The sequence below is a fragment of the Gracilinanus agilis genome, chromosome 1 (genome assembly GCF_016433145.1).
Source record: "Gracilinanus agilis isolate LMUSP501 chromosome 1, AgileGrace, whole genome shotgun sequence".
NCBI lineage: Eukaryota > Metazoa > Chordata > Mammalia > Didelphimorphia > Didelphidae > Gracilinanus > Gracilinanus agilis.
The window spans coordinates 763,877,522-763,899,082 of NC_058130.1; the positions used below are offsets into that span (position 1 = coordinate 763,877,522).

General features: G+C 43.2%; 1 protein-coding gene across 1 annotated transcript in view; it reads right to left on the reverse strand.

Annotated features, from left to right (window-relative positions):
• Positions 1-21,561, reverse strand: part of NOS1 (nitric oxide synthase 1) — a 108,074-nt gene that overhangs the window by 28,050 nt on the left and 58,463 nt on the right. Inside the window, exons 5-11 of the mRNA XM_044685444.1 lie at positions 19,575-19,749; positions 15,152-15,253; positions 13,785-13,979; positions 12,399-12,484; positions 7,080-7,224; positions 2,889-2,993; positions 646-704 (exon numbers count right to left, since the gene is read on the reverse strand). Of these exons, the coding sequence (XP_044541379.1) occupies positions 646-704; positions 2,889-2,993; positions 7,080-7,224; positions 12,399-12,484; positions 13,785-13,979; positions 15,152-15,253; positions 19,575-19,749 (867 nt within the window). The remainder of the gene's footprint in view (positions 1-645; positions 705-2,888; positions 2,994-7,079; positions 7,225-12,398; positions 12,485-13,784; positions 13,980-15,151; positions 15,254-19,574; positions 19,750-21,561) is intronic.

Genomic DNA, 21,561 nt, shown 5'->3' on the forward strand with positions numbered 1-21,561 from the left:
GAAAGTCTGTTACCCCAGGCTCAGGTAAACTCTTCCCAACTTACTGAAAAGGTAAGTTTAAAAAGTAGCCTCTTCTGGATAAGAGAAGGGGAAGAATCTCATCTTGGTTTGTCTATACGCCTCAAAGGAAAAAAACCAGTAATGACACCTGATATTGGTATATAGTGAATAATCTAAGCACCTTTGAATTGATTCTCTCCTGAGACCCTTCCCATTAGTTATTCCTGTATCATAGGAAGCTCAGGGATTAGAGTTTCCACTTGACAAATGAGGAAACTGAGGCAGATAGGTGATGTAATGGCTTAGAGTCAAGACCTTAGACACCTACTAATTGTACAAGTATGAGTAAGTTACTTGATCTCGGTTGCAGGTTTCTTATCTATAAAATGGGGATGACAAAGCATTGCAAATCTTAAAAGTGCTATATAAATGTGACCTCATTATTATTGGGTAATTGGTTTAAATTTAAGGATCAGAAGCAAGGAAGAGTCACTTTCATGGGCTGGCGAGACCCATCAGTGGAATTCTCGCCTTGGAGCCCCGTCTCACTCCCAAGGCCTGGCTGTATGATTATCAGGCACCCAGGGTCAGGGCCAGGTTCTCGATGGGATGGGAGAGAACAAAAAGAAGACAGAATCCACTTACTTCCTTTCCTCCTGCACAGAGTTCGGGTGCCTCATTTCCATCAAAGCACAGCCAAATTTCTGGAGACCAAGAGGGACAAGAGAAAGGTTAGCCTGGAAGCCACGGGATCTGGCTCAAGGTCAAGCATGAAAGCGACATCGTCCAGGCAGGGGGATCAGCTAGGAAATGACGGCTTTGTGGCTTCCTGGGAGCCAGATGCAGGCAGGCCCCTGCGTGGCTCAGAGAGGGAATATTCATCCACAAACAAGAATAATGGCAGCAGTAAAAAGGAGATTGATGAGAGACAGGATGTGTGCTGGCTCAGAGATGCTAGGCAGATGACAACTTCCCTCTGTTCTAGACCAGTGGCATTGACCTCAAACAGAAAGGAGGGGGCACTGAACCTTATAGAAGGGTGCCAGAGGGTGCAGATTAACGTAAAACCCCACAAATTAAAATGATCTCTTTTTACTGTATTTTTACTTATTTTGTTCAATATTCCCAATTACATTAAAAAAAAAAAAAACAACCCTTACTTACCTTCTGTCTTAGAATCAATACAGTGTATTAATTTCAAGGAAGAATAGGGGTAAGGGCTATGCAATGGAGGTCAAGTGACTTGCCTAGGGTCACACAGCTAAGAGGCATCTGAGGTCAAATTTGAACCCTGGACCTCTCATCTTGAAGCCTGACTCTCTATTCCCTGAACCAACAAGCTGCCCCTTATTGGTTCAACCAGTGGGTTTGACACCTCTGTGAGATAACTTATATTTGTTGCTGTTTGGTTGTTTTTCAGTCATGTCTAATTCTTTGTGATGCCATCTGGAGTTTTCTTGATAAGGATATTGGAATGGTTGGCCATTTCCTTCTCTAGCTCATTTTACAGGTGAAGAAACTAAGGCCAATAGAATTAAATAACTTGCCCAGGGTCACATAGCTAGTTTGCCATTTCCTTCTCCAGCTCATTTTACAGATGAGGAAACTGAGGCCAACAGGTTTAAGTGACTTGCTAGGGTCACACAGCTAGTTTGCCATTTCCTTCTCTAGCTCATTTTACAGATGAGGAAACTAAGGCAAAAAGGATGTAGTGACTTCTCCAGAGTCACACTGCTAGTTTGCCAATTCATTCTCCATTTACAGATGAGGAAACTGAGGCCAACGGGGTGTAGTGACATGCACAGGGTCACCCAGTTAGGAAGTATCTGAGGCTAGATTTAAACTCTGGAAGAAGAGTCTTCCTGATTTGGGCCTGACTCTCTTGGGTAATTGGCAAATGCTACAAATTAGGCCTTTATTAATTGTTTCATTGCTATCTAGACTTAAGAAAGTGATGTAGAAAACATGAATAACAATAATTGATTAATCCATGATAACTATTTAATAAAAATAATAATAAACTGAAAATGTGTTCCCTCTTTTTTTTGGAGAATTGATTGTTAAACATTAGCATACCCCTGCTTACATCCCCCTGAGGGGTATAATGTACCCAATAGATCATTGCTTACTCAGTCAAGTACGAATAGTTCTGGCTCAGTTGAATGTAAGCTACTGGAGGGCAGGGACTGGTTTACTTTTGTCTTTGTATCTAAAGAGCCTAACACCTGCCTGCTACAAAGGAAACACTTTATTTCTTTATTTTTAAACTCTTACCTTCTGCCTTAGAATTGATACAAGTATTGTCCCAAGGCAGAAGAGCCATAAGGGTGAGGCAATTGGGGTTAAGTGACTTGCCCAGGGTCACCCAGGCTTGGAAGTGTCTGAGGTTAGGAAGAACTTTAATAAATTCTTGTTGAATAAATAAGTCATTAGATTAAAAAAATGAATGAGGCAAGAGGCAGCTAGGCACTCAGTGGATTGAGAGCCAAGCCTAGATACAGTAGATCCTGGGTTCAAATCTGGCCTCAGATACTTCCTAACTGTGTAACCCTGGATCAATCATTGCTTAGCCCTTACCGCTCTTCTGCCTTGGAGCCAATACACAATATTGATGCTAAGACGGAAGGTGAGGGTTTTAAAAATGAATGAAGCAAATGAATGAATGAATACAAATTCAGGCAGCTGTAAGGTGGTCAGTGAGGACTGGCCAGGTGGGGGAGCCAGAATCGTCCCATCAGCGTGTGGGGAGGAGCTGAACCACAATCTCTTTCTATCTGATGTTATGGTGGGACGTGAGATGGAAAGGTCCACAAAGGTCTACGAACACTTTCCCTTCACTCTTTCCCCAAGACTTGCTCCATGCTCTTGGGGAAGGGTGCTTGACATACCTCCCCATTCTCTGGAGGGTCTCCATTGCCAAAGGTGCTAGTGACCACCAAGACCAGCGTCTCGTGTTCGAGGTGTACAATGTCATATTCTTCCATGGACATGACCTAAAGAGGAAAGAAAGAGTGAAGAAGTGAGAGGTGCAGTCAGAAGAAGCAAGGAAGCAAATGAGGGAAGATAGAAGAGAGGAAGAGAAAGACATCTGCCACATGTTGTTATCTCTGTAGCATGGGAGAAGCAGAGCCCATGAATCATAGGTTAGCAATTCTTCCTTTTTTTAACACCCTCACCTTCCATCTTAGAATCAATACTGTGTAGTGGTTCCAAGGCAGAAGAGCGATAAAAGCTAGGCAATGGGACCTCAGTGACTTGCCCATTTGAATCCAGGACCTCCTGTCTTCAGTCCACTGAACCACCCAGCAATTCTCACTTTTACATTGCCAGTTATTGAAACTGAAAGCTGACTAGCTGAGTCTGAAATAATTAACGCCTCCCAAGTGCCAGATACTACGGAGGGGTCAGAGACTGAGAGATAAAAATGACACCATCTCTGCCATCAAGAAGCTTATAACCAGGAAAGAGGGAGAGATATTTATGCTGATAATAAGTATGAGACTGAGGAGCGGTGGTGTTTTTGGTGGCTGGAAATCTGGGATACGGGCTGTCCCTCCAGTAGGTCACCAAGGATTATTACGGTTTGTCCTTCGTTTATGAAGACGGTCAATGACAACACGGATGATGTCCTGACTCAAGTATGAGCTGGGTTTCAGAGAGGCCAAGTTGCAGAGTCATCAGCTTCATTCTCTCTTCCAGAGGCATCGAAGTCCAGTGGCAGGACAAAAGCCAGCATGGCTGGTGATGGCTCAGAATGCTGTGGATGACCTCAGCCTCTTCCATGTCTGCCCAAGCTCTAAGTGCTTCCCAGAGCCTACTCTGCCGCCTTCCTGGCTGTTGGAACCAATTCTGCCCAGTGAAGTCTTCCCATGCATGGGGTGGACATCCCCTGACTCACTACAGGCTGGAGGCACGCTGGTTTACCTGTAACCTGGGTCAGCCCAGCTGCTGAGACAGTTTTACCAGGGTGTGGCTACTACGCATGCTCCAGCTTCTTAGAACCACAGGGGGACAGATGGATAACAAGCCTGGATCAGCATCCCTTATACCAGAGCATCATACTGATCCTCCTGGGCAGCTAGCTGGCGCCAAACAGCACACAACACTGGTCCTCCCACCGGAGGTGTTGATCCTCCTTGGACTGCTAGGTGGTGCCAGGGTGCACATAACACCCATCCATCCGCCCACTGGAGGTACTGCTCCTCCTTGGACAGCTAGGTGGCGCCATAGTGCATACAACCCTGACTTTCACCAGAGGTGCTGATCCTCCTTGGACAGCTAGGTGGCACCATAGTGCACACCACCCTGACTCTCTCACCAGAGGTGCTCCTAGGCGGAGCCATAGTATACACAGCATTGGTCCTCCCCCAAGAAATGTTGACCATCGGGTACCTCCCAAGGTCACAGTGGGATTTGGAGTCAGGAAGGCTCAAGTTCAAATCTTGTTTCAGCTAAGTGATCTCCAGAAGTTCACTGAACATCCTTGTGCCTCAGTTTCCTTTTTTAAAGTGAGGATAATAATAGTTCTTACCTCTCTGGGGTTCTCCTGAGGATCAGACAAGATTATATTTGTAAGAAGCTTAGCACAGTCCTTGGCACACAGTTGGAACTTAATAAATTCTTGTCTCGTCTCCTTTCCTTCCTTCCTTGGAGCCAGAAAGATCTGGGTTCTAGTCACTGGGTTATTTGACTGTGAGCAAGTCACTTAACTTCTCAGGATTCTATGGCAATTCAATCAGCTTCAGAGAAGGGGCTACATTGGTGGAGGGAATTTCCTAACTGGGAGTTGTGTCTGCCAAAGAAACCACAGTATGTCTGGTCCAATAAGACAACAAAAGAATGAAGGGAGAAGGGAAGAAGAAGGAAACAAACTATTAAGCACCTACTATGTGCCAGGTGTCATGCTAAGCTTTTTACAAGCATTGTCTCATTTGGATGAAACTAGGGAGCCATAGAAATACTTGTATGTGAGCCAAGTAGGTGGCACAATGGAGAGAATGCTGGACCTGGAGTCAGGAAGCCTGGGTTCAAATCTAGCTTCAGCCATTTATTATTTGTGATCCTGGGCAAGTCATGACTTTTGTTTGCCTCAGTTTCCTCATCCACAAAATGGGGCTAATAGCACTTATTTGTAGGGTCATTGTGAGGATCCTATGAGATTACATTTCTGATGTGCATAACACAGAATCTGGTATATAGTGGGTGCTTTATAAATGCTATTATTATTATTAAACAGTTTGTAGTGCTTTAGAAGCATTGTCTCATTGGAGCCTCACAATAACACTCTGAGGTAAGGTGTTATTCTAATAATAATTATTATATTATTATGCATTATAATAAATATTCTAATAAGTATTATTATCTTTATTTAGTAACTCAAGAAGCTGAGGCTCATAAAGAGACTTGTCCATGGTTATTTAATTAAAAAGTGTCAGAGATGAGATTTGAACCCCAGTCAATTCCTGTCTCCAAATATAGAGCTCTCCTCACTGTGGGAGTATCTTGATTTTGGACACCAAAGTGGTAAAGTGGATAGAGCAAGGAGCCTGGAGTTGGGAAGGCCTGAATTCAAATCTGGCCTCAGATACTTCCTAGCTGTTTGATCCTGGCCAAGTCATTTAACTCTGTTTGCCCCAGTTTTCTTATCAGTAAAATGAGCTGGAGAAGGAAATGGCCAACTACTCCAGTATCTTTGCCAAGAAGACCCCAAATGGGTTCACGAAGAGTTAGACTTGACTGTACAGGAGGCAGTTAGGTATCTCAGTGGATTGAGGGCCATCCCAGAGACAGAAAGTCCTGGGTTCAAATCTAGTTTCAGATACCTCTTAACTGTGTGACCCTGGGCAAGTCACTTAACCCCCTTTACCTAGCCCTTACCACTCTTCTGCCTTGGAACAGATTCACAGTATTGATTCTAAGAGAGAAGGGAAGGGTTTAAAATATAAAATAAAAACAGCAATGACTGAACAACAATATCTTGTTTTTTCCATGGACTCTTGAGTTGCATTATCCATCCCAATACTACAATGATGATGATAGCTAGCATTTTTTTTTGTACCACTTTACATATCTTCTATCATTTGATCCTGGCAACAGTTCTGTGAGGCAGGTTCTATTATTATCATTTCCATTTTAGACATAAGGAAACTGAGGCAGACAGAGGTGACTGGCCCAGAGACATGTGGCTAGAAAGTGTCTGAGGTTGAATCTGAACTCGGGTCTTCCTGACTCTAGGTCCAGCTCTCTAGCTACTCACCACTCATCTGTCCATTGGAACAGCCAAAATCCTGCTTGGCTTGGTTTTGCCTAAAAAAAGCTATTGAGACCATCTTTGAGACTTCTTCCATCTGGGGGACTGAGGCTTGAACCACCGATGTGCCTTCCCAATTGTCCAAGAACAAACGTCAGATCCTGGGGAGCCAGAAGAGATACGGAGGCAGGGCAGCTGTGCCCACCTGAATCAAAGCTGTAGATGTAGCTCCTTGAGGGCAGGGACTGCCTTTTGCCTTTTTTGATTTATCCTCATTCTTAGCACAATGCCTGACACATAGTAGGTACTCCATGATTTATCCTCATCCTTAGCACAATGCCTGGTACATAGTAGGTACTCCATAATTTATCCTAATCCTTAGCATAATGCCTGGCATATAGTAGGTGCTCTATGATTTATCTTCATCCTTAGCACAATGCCTGGCACATAGTAGGTGCTCTATGATTTATCCTCATCCTTAGCACAATGCCTGGCACATAGTAGGCACTCCATAATTTATCCTCATCCTTAGCTCAATGCCTGGCACATAGTAGGTGCTCCATGATTTATCCTCATCCTTAGCATAATGCCTGGCACATAGTAGGTGCTCCATAAATGTGGATGGATCAATGGACTCCATCTTTGCTAACTCTTCCAGACTACTCTTTTTTGTTCCCTATTAGGTGGTCTTTGACAGTCTCATTCTTTTCCAGTCCCAAATCTGGATCTCAAGGCTAGACTGGCCCAGAACCAAGAGGGCTGGCTGAGCAGAGTGAGGGGATGTGTCCTGTTCCCCAAGACTTGGAAGGAGGCACTTGGTCACACTCACCTTGGCATCGAAGGCATGTTTGAAGATTTCACATAAGGTCTTTGCATAGGCTTGAGATTTGCCCGTCTCAGTGGCATAGAGAATGGTGGCTTTGACTCTTTTGGCCATGGCCTGACCCATCAACTTAGCTGAGAACTTGACAGCTCTGGGGGAAGAGAGATGGGGAGAAAAGGTTAGGTTTCAGCCAAAGGTTATAGAATTGGATGTGTCATTGGGTTCCATTTCACGTGTCTAAATCTTGCCCTCCTGGAGAATGTATGCTACAAGAGGACATTCCAGAGGAATGGCTCCATTTCTGTCTTTGTAGCCAGTCCCTAGCAGAGGTTCAGCATTTAAATAATGCTTCTTAGATTGATTTATCTTTACAGCTATGCTAGAAACTCTTTGAAGGCAAGTACATTGGCAGCTTGGTGGCAAAATTGAACACAGAGTCAGGAAGACCTGAGTTCAAATACAACCTCAGACACTTGACCTCTACCTGCCTCATTTTCTCATCTCTAAAATGGGAATGATAATAATAGCACCTACCTGGAACGATTGTTGGGAGGATAGAATGAGATATTTGTAAAACACTTCACATAGTTCCTGAAACATAATAAATGCTCATTCCTTCCCCGTTCTTTGGTGTCCTCTACTTTGCCTATCAGAAGGTTGACCACCCAATATTTGCTCAATAAATAGTTCTGTGAATTTAAAAAAAGGGGAAAGGGGAAGCTGGGTGGACCATTGGATTGGGAGTCAGGCTTAGAGGCGGGGGTTCAAATCTGGCCTCAGACACTTCCTAGCTGTATGACTGTGGGCAAGTCATTTAACTCCCATTGCCTAGCCCTTACCACTCTTCTCCTTGGAACCAATACACAGTATGGATTCTAAGATGGAAGGTGAGGGTTTTAAAATTTAAAAAAAAGTTGTGTGTGGGTAATAGAATATAAGAGGGATTGTGATGGGAGAAAAGGAGAGGTACCAAACAGTTGATAGATGTCAGCTTCAGGTCCTCTAACTGTCAAAGCAATTGGATTCACAGGATCATATAGATCCATAGGTCCCACTGGAAGGGACCTTAAAGGCATTAGAGTCCAACCTTCCCATTTTATAGATGGGAAAATGGAGGTCCAGAAAAGTGATGAAAAAAAAAGTTACTTGCTAAGGTAACCAAGAGGTTTGCCCAGGGTTGGAAGAGATAGTTTCTGAAGTGGATTTGAACCCAGATCTTTTTTGCTCCAAGTTCAGAATTCAATTCAGTTCTAGAAGTCATACAATTAAATGCAACAAGCATTTATTAAAACATATTTATTGTACCAGGCATTGTGAGAGTCAAAGGTGAGCATCCTTCCCTCCAAGAAGCTTATGTTGCCCCTAGGGAGAAACCATCATCAAGCCACACTTATTAATCCCCACTTATGTTCTATGGGGACCACATTTTAGGATAGACCCTGAGAAGCTAGGGAAAGTGCAGAGGAGGGTACTGGGGATGGGGATGGGCTTCAGTCATACTATATGAGGATTGGTTGAAGAAACTGGAGAAGAGAAGGCTCTGGGCACTATCTAACACTGAGAGCTGTCCAGATAAAGAATGGAAGTAAAGAGTTCCCTTTACTGAAAGTCTTTCAGTACAGATTGATCACCCTTTAGGGACATCAGGGAGGGGATTTTTGTTCAGATGTGGGTTGGATCAGGAGGCTTCTAAGGACTCTTCCAGTTCTGAGATGCTGGTACAAAGGGAGAGAAGAAAAGATCCCTTTTCTTGAGAAGCTTATTGGCTAAATGCAGAGTTGGACATAAATATAGGCAGTCAGGTGGCACAGCGGAATCAGGAAGATTAATCTTTCTGAGTTCAAATCTGGCCTCAGAAACTTCCTAGTTGTGTGACCCTAGGCAAATCATTTTACCTTGTTTGCCTCAGTTTCCTCATCTGTAAAGTGAACTGGAGAAGGAAATGGAAACCCACTCTATTATCTTTGCCAAGAAAAATCCAAATGGGGATCATGAAGAATCAGACAGAAGTGAAATGACTTAGCCACAACAACAGAGACATAATACATGGAAAATTAATGTTGAAAGGTGATTATCAGAGAAATTTTTGCATAGTGCCCAGGCTAGTTAATTCGCTCATTTCAAAAGCCAGTGGCTCTCACTGAACATGGGATGGGCTTCCAACAATATCTGGATTCCTCCATGCTCTCTAGGGAATCAACTCCAGTGGCCGGGAACATGGCCAGCTCACTGACTTCCTGGGCAGAGGTTGGATTTCCTCCATCTGCAACTTCCTGAGCTTTTTGGCTCTGGGGGATATTTCTCTAAGATCTTGCCTTCCTATATTCAAAGGGCATTTGGTAAATAAAGGGACCCTGAAGGATGAGAGAAACTGGCAGGTCTGACAGAGGGTTTGGCAAGTTTGGACACTGCCACCGTCCTGGTATCTGGGGAAGGAGAAGTGATTGTGTTCGAGCTGGTTAAAATTATAGAATGCCAGAGCTTAAAGGAATCTTAGAGCTATTAGGGAGCTAAGGGGGCTTTTGAGTATAGATTGTCAGAGTTGGAAAAATACAAAATGTCAGATCTTGGAGGGATCTTGGAGCTCAGAATGTCTGAGGTGGGGAGGAGACCTTAGAAGGGAGAATGTCACAGTATTTAGGGAGCTTTGACCATAGGATGTTGGAAGAAGGAGGGACCTTGAAGGAACGTTAGAAATAATTCATTCTAATCCTTTCATTGAACAGATAGAGAAACTGAGGCCAAGATGGGGGAAATGACTTGTGTCAAATCAGTTAGTCAGTAGTAGAACCCAGACAGGAAACCAAGTGTCCCAATTCCCAGTCCAGAGCTCTTTCTTACAGAATGGTCTATAATGCCCAGAACCCAATCCACGCTTGCAGCCTGAAAAACACCAATCCAAATGCAGGCAAAATGCCATTAATTCCTTCCCTGGGGGAATTATTAATGGAAATTTATTATGATTATTTTTTAAATCATGGAAACCACCCACACTCTAGCAACAATTAAAACTATGGGTTGGAGAAAAGAAAGGAAGGAGTGTTACCTAGGAGGTTGTGGCTTTCAGGGGCCCCCCTTTTGAATGATCCCAGCAAAAAAAAGCATCTATAATTAACTTCCATTGTTTCTACTCCAAACTCAATAGAGCAATTAACATTTTAGAACTTTCCCTCCCCAGAAATACTCTAACCAAACTCCAGCCGAAACCTGTACAGCAGTTTCTGATGGGAGGAATTTATAATGCCTCCGTGTTTTCTCCCAGCAGTGGGTGGGTGATGAGGAGAGACAGGGCCTCCCTTTTGCTCTCATGAGACTCATGGGTAGGAAATGGGGCCTGGAGTCATTCAGTAGGTGTTAGGAGAAATGAGTCCCTTTGGTTCTGGGCCCCAGTGAGCAATGAGGGATTTAGGGATCCTGAGCCTACTGGATAGATTTCTTAGTCCACTAGGTTTGAGTAGAGACCTCAGATGCCACCTAAGTCAATTCCCTCACTTTATGACTGAGGTCATTGCTTGCACCCCTTAACTGCCCCCAGGTTGGCTGAGTCCTCCTCTACAACATACCTAACATGGCTGTCTAGTCTTTGCTTGACTACTTCCAGTGAGGTTCATGGTATAGTAAAAGAATGTTGGAATTGGAGTCAGAAGCCCTGGATTCAAATTCCATCTTGGCCACTTAGAAATGGTGTGACCTTGGATAAGTCCCAGTGGGTTGGAATAGATGGCCTTGAAGTTCCCTTTAAACTTCTCATTCTGTGATCCTGTGAAAGGATTCTCTCCCACAGCAGTCCATTTTTTTAGATAGCTCTCCCTTTTAGAAAGTTTCTCCTGCTTCTTCGAAACTTAGAAGGAAAACCTCCTGAGGGCTTATTTTTGTCTTTATTTTTGCCTTTGCACCCATGGTGCCTAGGACAATGGCTGGCATTTAGGGATAGAGATGGGACTTGGGATTTTATTGAGAGAGGGAACTCTTAGATGAGGAAACTCCCTCCATCAATTCAGTTCAACACCTTCTCTGCAACTTATGACTCTTAGAGAATTGTCTAGAGCAGAGGGATCAAATGGACAGCCAGCGCAGCCTGTAACACTCCTATGAGTGATGCCTAAACCAGGATAAGAATAAAGTGCACTTTGGGAATATTTATCAAAAGAAATAACATTATAATAAAACACAGATAAAAGAACATTTTAAAACTACATCAATATGAAACCCACAGGGAACCTTTTCTATGGATTAGGGGCCCCTAATTCTATTTGAGTTTGACGTCACTGCTCTCACTGATGCCCAGGGTGACTATGCCTGGAACACAGGAGGTGCTGAAACAATGTTTATGGTGGATTGGCTGGTGGGTGGATTCCCCTCAGTGCTTCTAGTTCTGTGCTCTGGGGTAAAGTAGAACAAATCTAATCATTTTTCCTATGTAGTAGTCCTTCAGCTAATTGAAAATAGCTATCATGGGCAGCTAGGTAGTGCAGGGAATAGAGTGCTGGGCCCTGGAATCAGGAAGACTCATCTTCCTAAGGCCAAATCTTACTAGCCATATGACCCTGGGCAAGTCACTTAAACTTGTTTGTCTCCGTTTGTCATCTGTCAAATGAACTGGAGAAGAAAGCAAAGCACTCCAGTATCTTTGTCAAGAAAACCCCCAGGGGTGTCACCAAGAATTAGACGTGACTAAAATGACTAAACAACAACAATTTCTTGATGTTGAGGATACAGAGATAAAACCAAGAAAGTCTCTACCCTCTTGGAGCTTACATTTGGACATCCAACAAATGTGAGTTGAGTTCTGTGCTTGGTACATAGTAAGCACTTAGCAAGTGCTTTATCACCCATCCATCCATCCATCCATCCATCCATCCATCCATCCATCCAACCATCCATCCATCCATCCATCCATCCATCCATCCATCCATCCAACCATCTATTCAATCATCCATCCATGCATCCAACCATCTATTCAATCATCCATCCATGCATGCATCCATCCATCCATCCAACCAATCATCCATCCATCCATCCATCCATCCATCCATCCATTAATTCCATCCATTCATTAGTAACTAAATATTTGAGTCCATGCTTCTTTGAGAACAGATAGAGAAGAACAATGAATTGGTAAATCCTTAGGGAATAGTGGATATCAAGCTTGAGTGAGGGAATAACATTGGAGTGTTATAACTGTAGTTGGCAAGATGGCGGTTGGCAGGGTCACTATATTTTGCAGCAAGCCCAACTGTGAAATACGAGGGGGTGAATACTTGGGTCCAAGAACTTTTCACAGGGAGTTACATATCTGCAGCTACATGTACACTCGTTACTTACTCAGCCAACTTCTTGAAGCCAATGGCTCTCCTTTTTGTGGGGGTCCCATTAGTACCCTTCCAGACATGAGTGTTCCATGGATCCGGCTGGAGAAAGAGGGAGACAGTCAGTAGAAAGGAAGGGAATGGTGGAAATCACCTGGATCCCCAAGGGCTCTTAGGAGAAGGTGTAGGTCTCTGGTTCATGGCTACCAGGTAAATGACTTGCCCCTAGATAACAGTAATAATATTGGACTACCTATATTCCACTCTAGTACCCACTACCTACTCTCTCCTACTAATAATGAAGCATGATAACAGGCATTATTATGCCTCATTTATCCAAAGGAGAAGTTGAAGGTCAGAGAAGTTGAAGTAATTTCACTAGGACCATGAGCTAGGAAGTGTCTGAGATGGATGCTTCTCTTATAAGGTACCAAATATGTCTGAAAGAATTGTCCTGCTTAGGGGGTTGAGAGTCACTTGGTTCTTCCAGGTCCATCTGTAGGAACCTTTCTCCTTGACTCCAGAATAAAGGAATCTCTCTCTTTCCAGATCCCCTAGAACCAATTCTGTCTACATCATATGATTTAAATTTGCTTCTACATGGTCATTCCCTTGTGACTTCTCCTATACAAGTCTTGCCTTCTGCAGTGAGACTGGACAGGAGCCAAGTCTCCCACTTTCTTTGGCCCCATCACAGCACTGGGCACATGCTTGGGAATCCTAGAAATACCAGCAACCAGAAGTTACTGGGAAAAACTTTCCCACTTCATTGTCTCTGATCTGCCACTCTGGAGCTCCTATATGGTTCTTTGCTGGTTTCCTGTGGTCACAGAGAGTGAGGAATCATGTTGACCTGTCACTTTCTTGAAGGAAGAACTCTCTATTTGTGGGGATTCTTTGGCTAATTGAAATTGCCCTTTGGTGAACTGGGATGGGGAAGTCTCTCCCCCATGAAAACTGGCCTTCCCTCTCCCTTTCTCCCCAACTCTGTAGGAAATGCCCAGTGGCTTCATTCTCTCCTGTCTCCTCCTTCCTCCCGGTCACTCATATCAATCCTTTGTCCCTTTCAATGATCAATTCTAACTCGATACCCTTTTCTGAGGGTGCTTATGCTATCAGCCTGCTCTCCAAGTGCTTTGGCTTCTTTGTAGGCTTTGCAAGTGCCAGGCCCATAGGAATGGAAAGAAATGCTTGATGGATGGACAGCAATGGAAGATGGTATCCCTTAGGATAGGAATTTGGGGCCTCTGGGACCAGGGTGGAGAAGACTGTTTGGAAGGAAGACTCCTCCCAATCCATCAGGTACATGGCATGCTGCTGCCCATTGTTGAGTGAATCCTAAACCATTACAAGCCAAGAATTGGGATGAGATGGGAATGAGTGATGGGAATGGGGGCAGGACCTGGTACTCAAAGGATGGCGTGAGTCGATAGTTGAGCATTTCCTGGTGGAAGACAGGTGTGATGCTGCCAGACATGGGGGGAACGATCCAGACCCAGTCAGCTGGGCATCCCCCTCTGCAGCGGTACTCATTCTCCATGTGCTTGATGAAGGACTCGGTGGCCGAATGGTGGTCAACGATTGTCACTTTGTCACTCTGTGGGAGGGAGAGGAGACTATTGTAGGATCATAGAAGTAGAATTGGAAGGGCCCTTCAAGGCTGCCGAGCCTGACCTTCTCATTTTACAGATGAGAAAACTGAGGCTGAGAAAAATTAAGTGACTTGCTCAGGTTCACACAGTAATTAGCATCTGAAGTGGTGTTTTAACTCAGGTTTTCCTGACTCCAGACCCAGTGCTTTATCCAGCCATTTAGCTGCCTCTACAATACCATACTGCCTTGAAATGTTTCCCAAGTGCAGGAAAGAACATACACCTGAGACCTATGACTTTCAGTACTGCGACAGTAATCTTCTCCCCAACCTGTGGCTTTTCTTATGAGCCATGGACTGTTCTAGCCTTTCTTCCCCTAGAGAAAAGCAGGGTTGGTTGATTTGGGTCCATGCCATGCTATGCAGTAATGTGTTCAAATCTAGTCTCAGACAATTATTGGCAAGTCACTTAACCTGGTTTGCTTCAGCTCCTTATCCATACAGTGAACTGGGAAAGGAAATGGCCAACCATTCTAGTATCTTTGCCAAGAAAACTCCAAATGGGGATCATGAAGAATAAGAAATGACTGAGAAATGATTAAATAACAAAACATGTGATAGACTCAATATAGACCCAGAATCCTAGAATCTTTAACATGATTCCTAGTTTCCTTTCAGATTCAACTCAAGAGTTGCTTTTTCCATGAAGATTTTCCAAAACCCTAAACCTAAAGCCAGATTCCCCCACCTCTAAACTACACATTCATTTTGGACACATTCTCTATGTAATGTCTTCCCCAAAGAGGGTGTGAGCTTCTTTGAAGATAGAGGATGTTTAATTTTTGTCTTTGCATCTCCAAAGCTTGTCCCAGTGCCTGGCACTGTGTAGGAGCTCATCAAATGCCTGTTGGCTGACCCCATCCACTACACTGGGCTGCCTCTCAAAATGGAAGCAACAGAACAAAAAATTCCCCACATGGGCTGACTTGGCCCTCATCCTATATAGGCCTGGGGGAAAGGGAGGAATAAACCACAAGCCATTGGCCCTGGCACATTGGCATAATTGCTCCAAAGGCTGCACCTGGGACCTGCGCCTTTGTGCCCTGGTAGCTGAGATCTGAAGGATGCCAGTTCTCAACTCAGACCCCAGATCAAGGGGATCTCCATCACTTGGCTACCTGGAAACTGTAGAGCACAGCAATGTTGATCTCCACCAGTGCTTGGTCCTTCCACAGGGAGGAAGTCTTTCTCATGTCCAAATTCATCTTTTTGGCCACTTCCTGGAAGAAGACAGAAATTCAATGGCTGAAAGAAGAAGCAGTGTGGTAGAATGGGAAATAATCATGGATTTGGTATCAGAGGACCTGGGTTCAGATCTATTACCTGTGACCCCTTCCATAGAATACATCAGCTCTTTTCCCCCTAGAGAAGTTTCTTATCTGGAAAATTGAGGCAAGATTGATTCTAAGATTCCCTACCAGTTTGGAATCTGTCAGTCTCTCTTGGCTTCTATTTCTAGGCCTCCATTTTCTCATCTGTGAAATGAGGGAGTGACTTATAAGGGTCCCTTCCAGCTTTAAACCTAATGTTTAAAGATTAAATGTCTTAGATGGCTTAGAGGGCAGCTAGATGGCAGAGAGGATAGAGTGCCAGAACTGGAATCAGGAAGACATCTTCCTGATTGTATATTGGCCCTCAGACACTTACTAGCTTCTATAACTCTGGGCAAGTCACTTAACCTTGTTTGCCTCAGTTTCTTCATCTGAAAATGAGCTGGAAAAGGAAATGGCAAACTAGCTGTGTGATTGTGGGCAAGTCACACTACCTCGTTTGTCTCAGTTTCCTCATCTGTAAAATGAGCTGGAAAAGGAAATGGCAAACTGGCTGTGTGACCGTGGGCAAATCATGTAACCTCGTTTGCCTCAGTTTCCTCATCTGTAAAACTGACTTGAGGAGAAAATGGCAAACCACTCCAGGATCTTTTCCAAGGATACTCTTAGGGTCATTAAGAGTCTGACAAAACTGAAAAAAAATGGCTAACAACAATGAGTGTTAGATTATTCCTTCTGTAGGCATCAAGTCAAAGGAGAAGGGGATAAAATCAAGTTGGTTCAATTGGTTCCCCTCCCAGAAAGAGATGTCTCTGAATTTCCAGAGTATGAAGGAATTGCTTCTCAAATTCAGGCACTAATTTTGAATAATGATAGGTATAATCAAAGCATAAGGTCTCACAAGCTATCTATATCTATATATATCTCAAATATAATTTACAACAAGAATATAAAAGAAGATTCTAGATAAAGTGAGTTTACCAATTCATACTACCTTACTATGGCAAGGAAGGCAATTTGATTCTAGGTGACACAACTGAGAAGATGGTGGATATTTACTCTAGTCCCTACTAATTCTCAAAAAAAAAAAAACTCCTAACCCCCAAAAAAGGAATTACCCACTGAGGTAGAATGATTGCACCATAATCCACAGCCCAAGAAAGCAAGAAACCCATAGAGGTTACAAGAGTGGAGAATATTAACTGACCTTTAACACTCCCACTTAGTGAAGAGAGGAGATCTAGGAAGACAGATTATCCAATAACAATAGAATGAAGTTGAACTTTGAAGGACTTATGAACTCTGATTAATGATTAATTAATTAATGTGATTGATTAATGGTCAATCACGACTCAAGAGGACCAAAGATGAAGCAGAGCAAGATAGAGAGGTGATGGATAGGTGAAATACTGTATAAATAGAAATTTTGTACCCATGAACTACATTACCCAGCATCCCTTTCCTTTTTGTCCCCAAGTTGTGTGCTTATGTTAAATCGATAAAAGTATGTGTAATCCTACTCTTGCTCTTTTTTGCTGTTGGTGCTCTGAGCTCTCCTGGCCTCCACATGTGCAGCCCTGGGAAGTTTCTTTCTATACTGAGGCTATTACTTTCCTTTTGCTTCAAATTATTATTATTATTATTATTTTAAACCCTTACCTTCCGTCTTAGAGTCAATACTGTGTATTGGTTCCAAGGCAGAAGAGTGGTAAGGGTAGGCAATGGGGGTCAAGTGATTTGCCCAGGGTCACACAGCTGGGAAGTGTCTGAGGCCAGATTTGAACTTAGGACCTCCCGTCTCTAGGCCTGGTTCTCAATCCACTGAGCTACCCAGCTTCCCCCATGCTTCAAATTATTTTTAATAAACTTTATAAAATATACTTGGAGTATATGGTATTAATTTTTAATCTGACACTACACAGTGACATGATTATTTACAGTCCTTAAATCCTGTACAAATCAATAGACATGTTTTCCTTTTGGGACTAGTTTTGGCTTTTGTACAGGGAGAATAGGTGTATTATATTCAGATTTGCATGGAATTATTATTCCTTGCTCAATTAATGAGTCTATTGATTTGTACAGGATTTAAGGGCTGTAAATAATCATGTCATAAAAAGGCTCCATCAGGTCCTGATCTCCAACCAGAAGAGAGGGAGTCTTAGTCTCCAGGTTCCAATCTCCAGGTGGAAGTCCACGGGCCTCTTCAGCATGAGTCACTAACCCAGAATCTCCAACACAGAAGAATCCCTCTTTCTTGGCTGGCTTTTATAAGCAGTTTTCTCCATGTCACTTCCTGTCTCTCTGGTTTCTAGTTCCTTTCACTGTGGGCTGGTCTATCACATCTCAGGAACCCATCATAGTTTCCCAATTTGCCTAGCACTGCTGGGGCGGGGAGGGGACAGTGCTTGTGATATTTTAGGACTAACTATATGTTAATGACTAAGTAAGTGTGAAGGCGGGGATCCAAGTTCTTGATTGATTAAGTTAAAATAAACAAGAAAAGAGTTTAAATTCTCTTTCACAACAGAAAGAGACATACTTTTTTTGGACACAGCTAAGGATGGGGAATGTGGTTTGCTTGACTACGTATATTAAATATGTGGATTTTGTTTTTCTTTTCAGTGGGATGGAAGGGAGAAAAAATAAATGTCTATTAATTGAAATAAAGTTTAGTTTAAAAAAAAGACTCCAGGGCTCTGATTAATGAAACAATCAAACATGATTCCACAGGACTAAGGTTAGCATGCTAACCTCCTCCTGACAGAGGATGCCAGGGTGTAGAATGAGACATACATTTTTTGGTATGGCCCATGTGGGAGTCTTATTTTCCTTGATTATACATATTTGTTATTTGGCAACTAGGTGGCGAAATGGATGGAGAATTGACTCTGGAGCCAAGAACTGAACCCAAGACACTTACTAGTTGTGTGATCCTGGGCAAGTCATTTTAATTCTGTTCATCTCAGTTTCCTCATCTGTAAAATGAGGATGATAATAATAACTAGTTCCCAGAGTTGTTTTGACCTTGGGCAAGTCACTTAATTTCTGTCTGCCTCAGTTTTCTTGTCTCTAAAATGAAGATAATAATAGCATCTATCTCTAAGGGTTGCTGCGAGAATCAAATGAATATTTGTAATGTAATATTTGTTTCAACGGAGCTCCACCAATAGACATTCATCAACACAAACAACTTGAAGTTCTCAGTTTACCTTTTGGCTCTTCTTCCTATTTGCTGTGTGACCAGAGATGGATTGTTTAACCTCTCTGTTCATTTGTTCCTTCTTGGGAAGCAAGACTAAAAACACTAGGCTTCAGTGAAGAACAGCTTTTAAAGAGAGAAACAGAGCAATCCTACATGTGTCTACCAAAGCTCGCCTTGAAGATGTAATTCTCCTTTGGCTCTAACCAACAGATGGGTCTCCCAGGGAGGGAATCAGACCTACTGCTGAGAAAAGCTAGTAGTGGGGAAAGGAGCAGCAAGCTCTTCTCTTCCTTTTCAGAAGAGAGTTGGAATGAGGAACATGTTCTTGGGTCAATTTCAAATGTGTTGGGGGTGAAGGCACTTCAGGAGGTGCCTTTTCTGCTGGTCTAAAGAAGCCATTTTGCGGGGTTATTGGGGCTGTTCCAGATCTCCAGAGACAAGCAGTCTCAGCTCCAGTTTCTAAGTTCCTCAAATGCTTTGTTGTCATTCACCTGTGTCCGACTTTTCATGCATGGTCTCATTTGGGGTTTTCTTGGCAAAGATACTGGAGTGGTTTTTCCATTTCTTTCTCCAACTCATTTTACAGATGGAGAAATTGAGGCAAATGGGCTTAAGTGATTTGCCCATTTGGAGTTCTCTTGGCAAATATACTAGAACAGTTTGTCATTTCCTTCTCCGACTCATTTTACAGAAGAGGAAACTGAGGCAAATGGGATTAAGTGACTTGTCCATTTGGAGTTTTCTTGGCAAAGATAATGGAACTGTTTGCCATTTCCTTCTCCAGCTCATTTTACAGATGAGGAAATTGAGGCAAACATGATTAAGTGACTTAGCCATTTGGATTTCTCTCAGCAAAGATACTGGAGTGGTTTTCCATTTCCTTCTCCAGCTCATTTTACAGATGAGGAAATTGAGGCAAATAGTGACTTGGCCAGGGTCCCACAGAGAGAGTTGATCTGGCACTGTATTCCCTGTGCCACTTAGTTGCCCCAGAATACTTCGTATGATGATACATATTGGTGACATCGCTCCCCACCCTTCTCATTCCCAGCTTGGAGACATTACCTCGAGAATGTTATAGCGTGAGTTGTCACAGTAATCACGGACACCGATCTCAGTGCCCATGTACCAGCCGCTGAATGGGCAAGCGCTGAACTCGAGGCCACCAATCTCCAGGAGCATGCTGGATACGGCCGGCAGACCATACCACTTCAGCCCCAGTTCCTTGAACCAGGTGAACCTGGGGATGGCAACACAGAGTGGTTAACTGAGCCAAAGGCATCCCTTGGGCAGGATGAGGGATCCCTCAGAATGCCAGATACCACCCAGCTTCCATGTGAAGCATGTACCTCTCTGAGGGAAACTCAAAATTTAGTCTGGGACAAGGTAGGAAAACCTTTACCAAAGAGGCATCTTTCTAGAATGGTGATCCATTGGGTATCATTTCCAGGGCTCTGGAGATTTTTATTCCCTTTCCTAGATTCTAAAAGTCCAGTTATGGGCTTTTCATGAATCCTCTAGCTCTCAGTGAGCTCTGCCTCCTTTTAATTCCCATAGGACTTTCCACACAATTTAGCACTCAAATGCATGTTTTCTAATGTGGTTCTAATAATAATAGTAAATAATAGCTAATTATAAAGCACTCACCATTTACCAGGCACCATGCCAAGTGCTTTATGATTATTACCTCATTTGAAACTCAAGACAACCCTAGGAGGTAGGAGCAATTATTATATTCATTTTACAGATGAGGAAACTGAGGCAAACAGAGGCTAAATGACTTGCCCAGGATCACATAGTTAGTTCTCATCATCCTTATATTACAGGCTAATATAGAAATGCATGGTGGGAGTAAGATAGGGGGCAAATTAGCAATTATGGCTGGACTAGTAAAGAAGATGGTCCATTCATGTATCTCACTGTGGACTCTTAGAATTGCAAATTCTCTTCAAAGCATGGCTTAGGTGTGGCCCTCTACAAAAGATCCAACCTGATTCCCTCCCTCTCTCTGTCTCCCCACCCTTCTGTCTCCTCCCCTCCCTCTCCTTTCCTGTCTCTCTTCTCTCCTCCCATATCTCTCTGTCTCTATTTCTCTATCTTTGTCTCTCTCCCTCTCTCTCCCTCTTTCAATTAATGAGTGTTACTGTCCATGTTTCCCACCCCAGTTAAGTAAATATAATCTCCCCGAAGGCAGGCACTGTTCTGTTTTTGTTTCTCCAGGATCTAAATAATGTTTTGTAGATAGTAAGTATATAATAAATATTTGTTAATTGAATTAAATAGAAGTCAGGGAGAGTAAGAGAAAGCCGAAATGCTGAAAGATAATTATATAATGTTGAGATCTAGAGGAAGGCCCCTTGCCCTTTGGGTAGACTCCTCTGTGGAATATTTGTGGGGAGGCAAAGACAGAATCACATAGGACAGATTGCCATTTCTACTGCTGGACTCTCAATGATGATGCTACGGAACCTTTAAGAACTAGTGTTATTTTCCTACAGCACATTTTAAACCCAAGAGTTATAACTGGAGTGGGGGACCCGGGGTTTTGTCCTGGGTTGCACACCATCTTGGAAGACATAATTTCTCCCCTTGATTGGCTTCCTATAGATTATATCATAGCATATTCCCTTGCACATTTGGTGCTGCTGACTTTGTACAGTTGACTGAAATGGTAATTAGAGGTGTGACCTTCCTTCTGCTCAGGTCTTGCCCTACTTCTTCCTCTTATGGCAGCTTCCTTAGGACACTGGATAGCAGTCTTGGCATGCCTAGTGGTCTCTATCTCCTCTTCATGAAGTAGTATCTCAGGGTCTCTCCCCTCATGGAGTTTTGTTTCTTGAGGAGGAATCCGAGGTCTCTTCTGCTACCTCCGTGCTCTTGGCCAAGGTGTTAGAATTTTTAGTTATTTGTCTGTCTATCTATTTCTCTCTCCCTTCCTCCTACATACCTATCTATGTGACTGTCTGTCTAACTGTCTGTCTTTCATATGTCCACCCATCCATCCATCTGTTCGTTCATCCATTCATCTATCTATCCATCCATCCATCTGTCT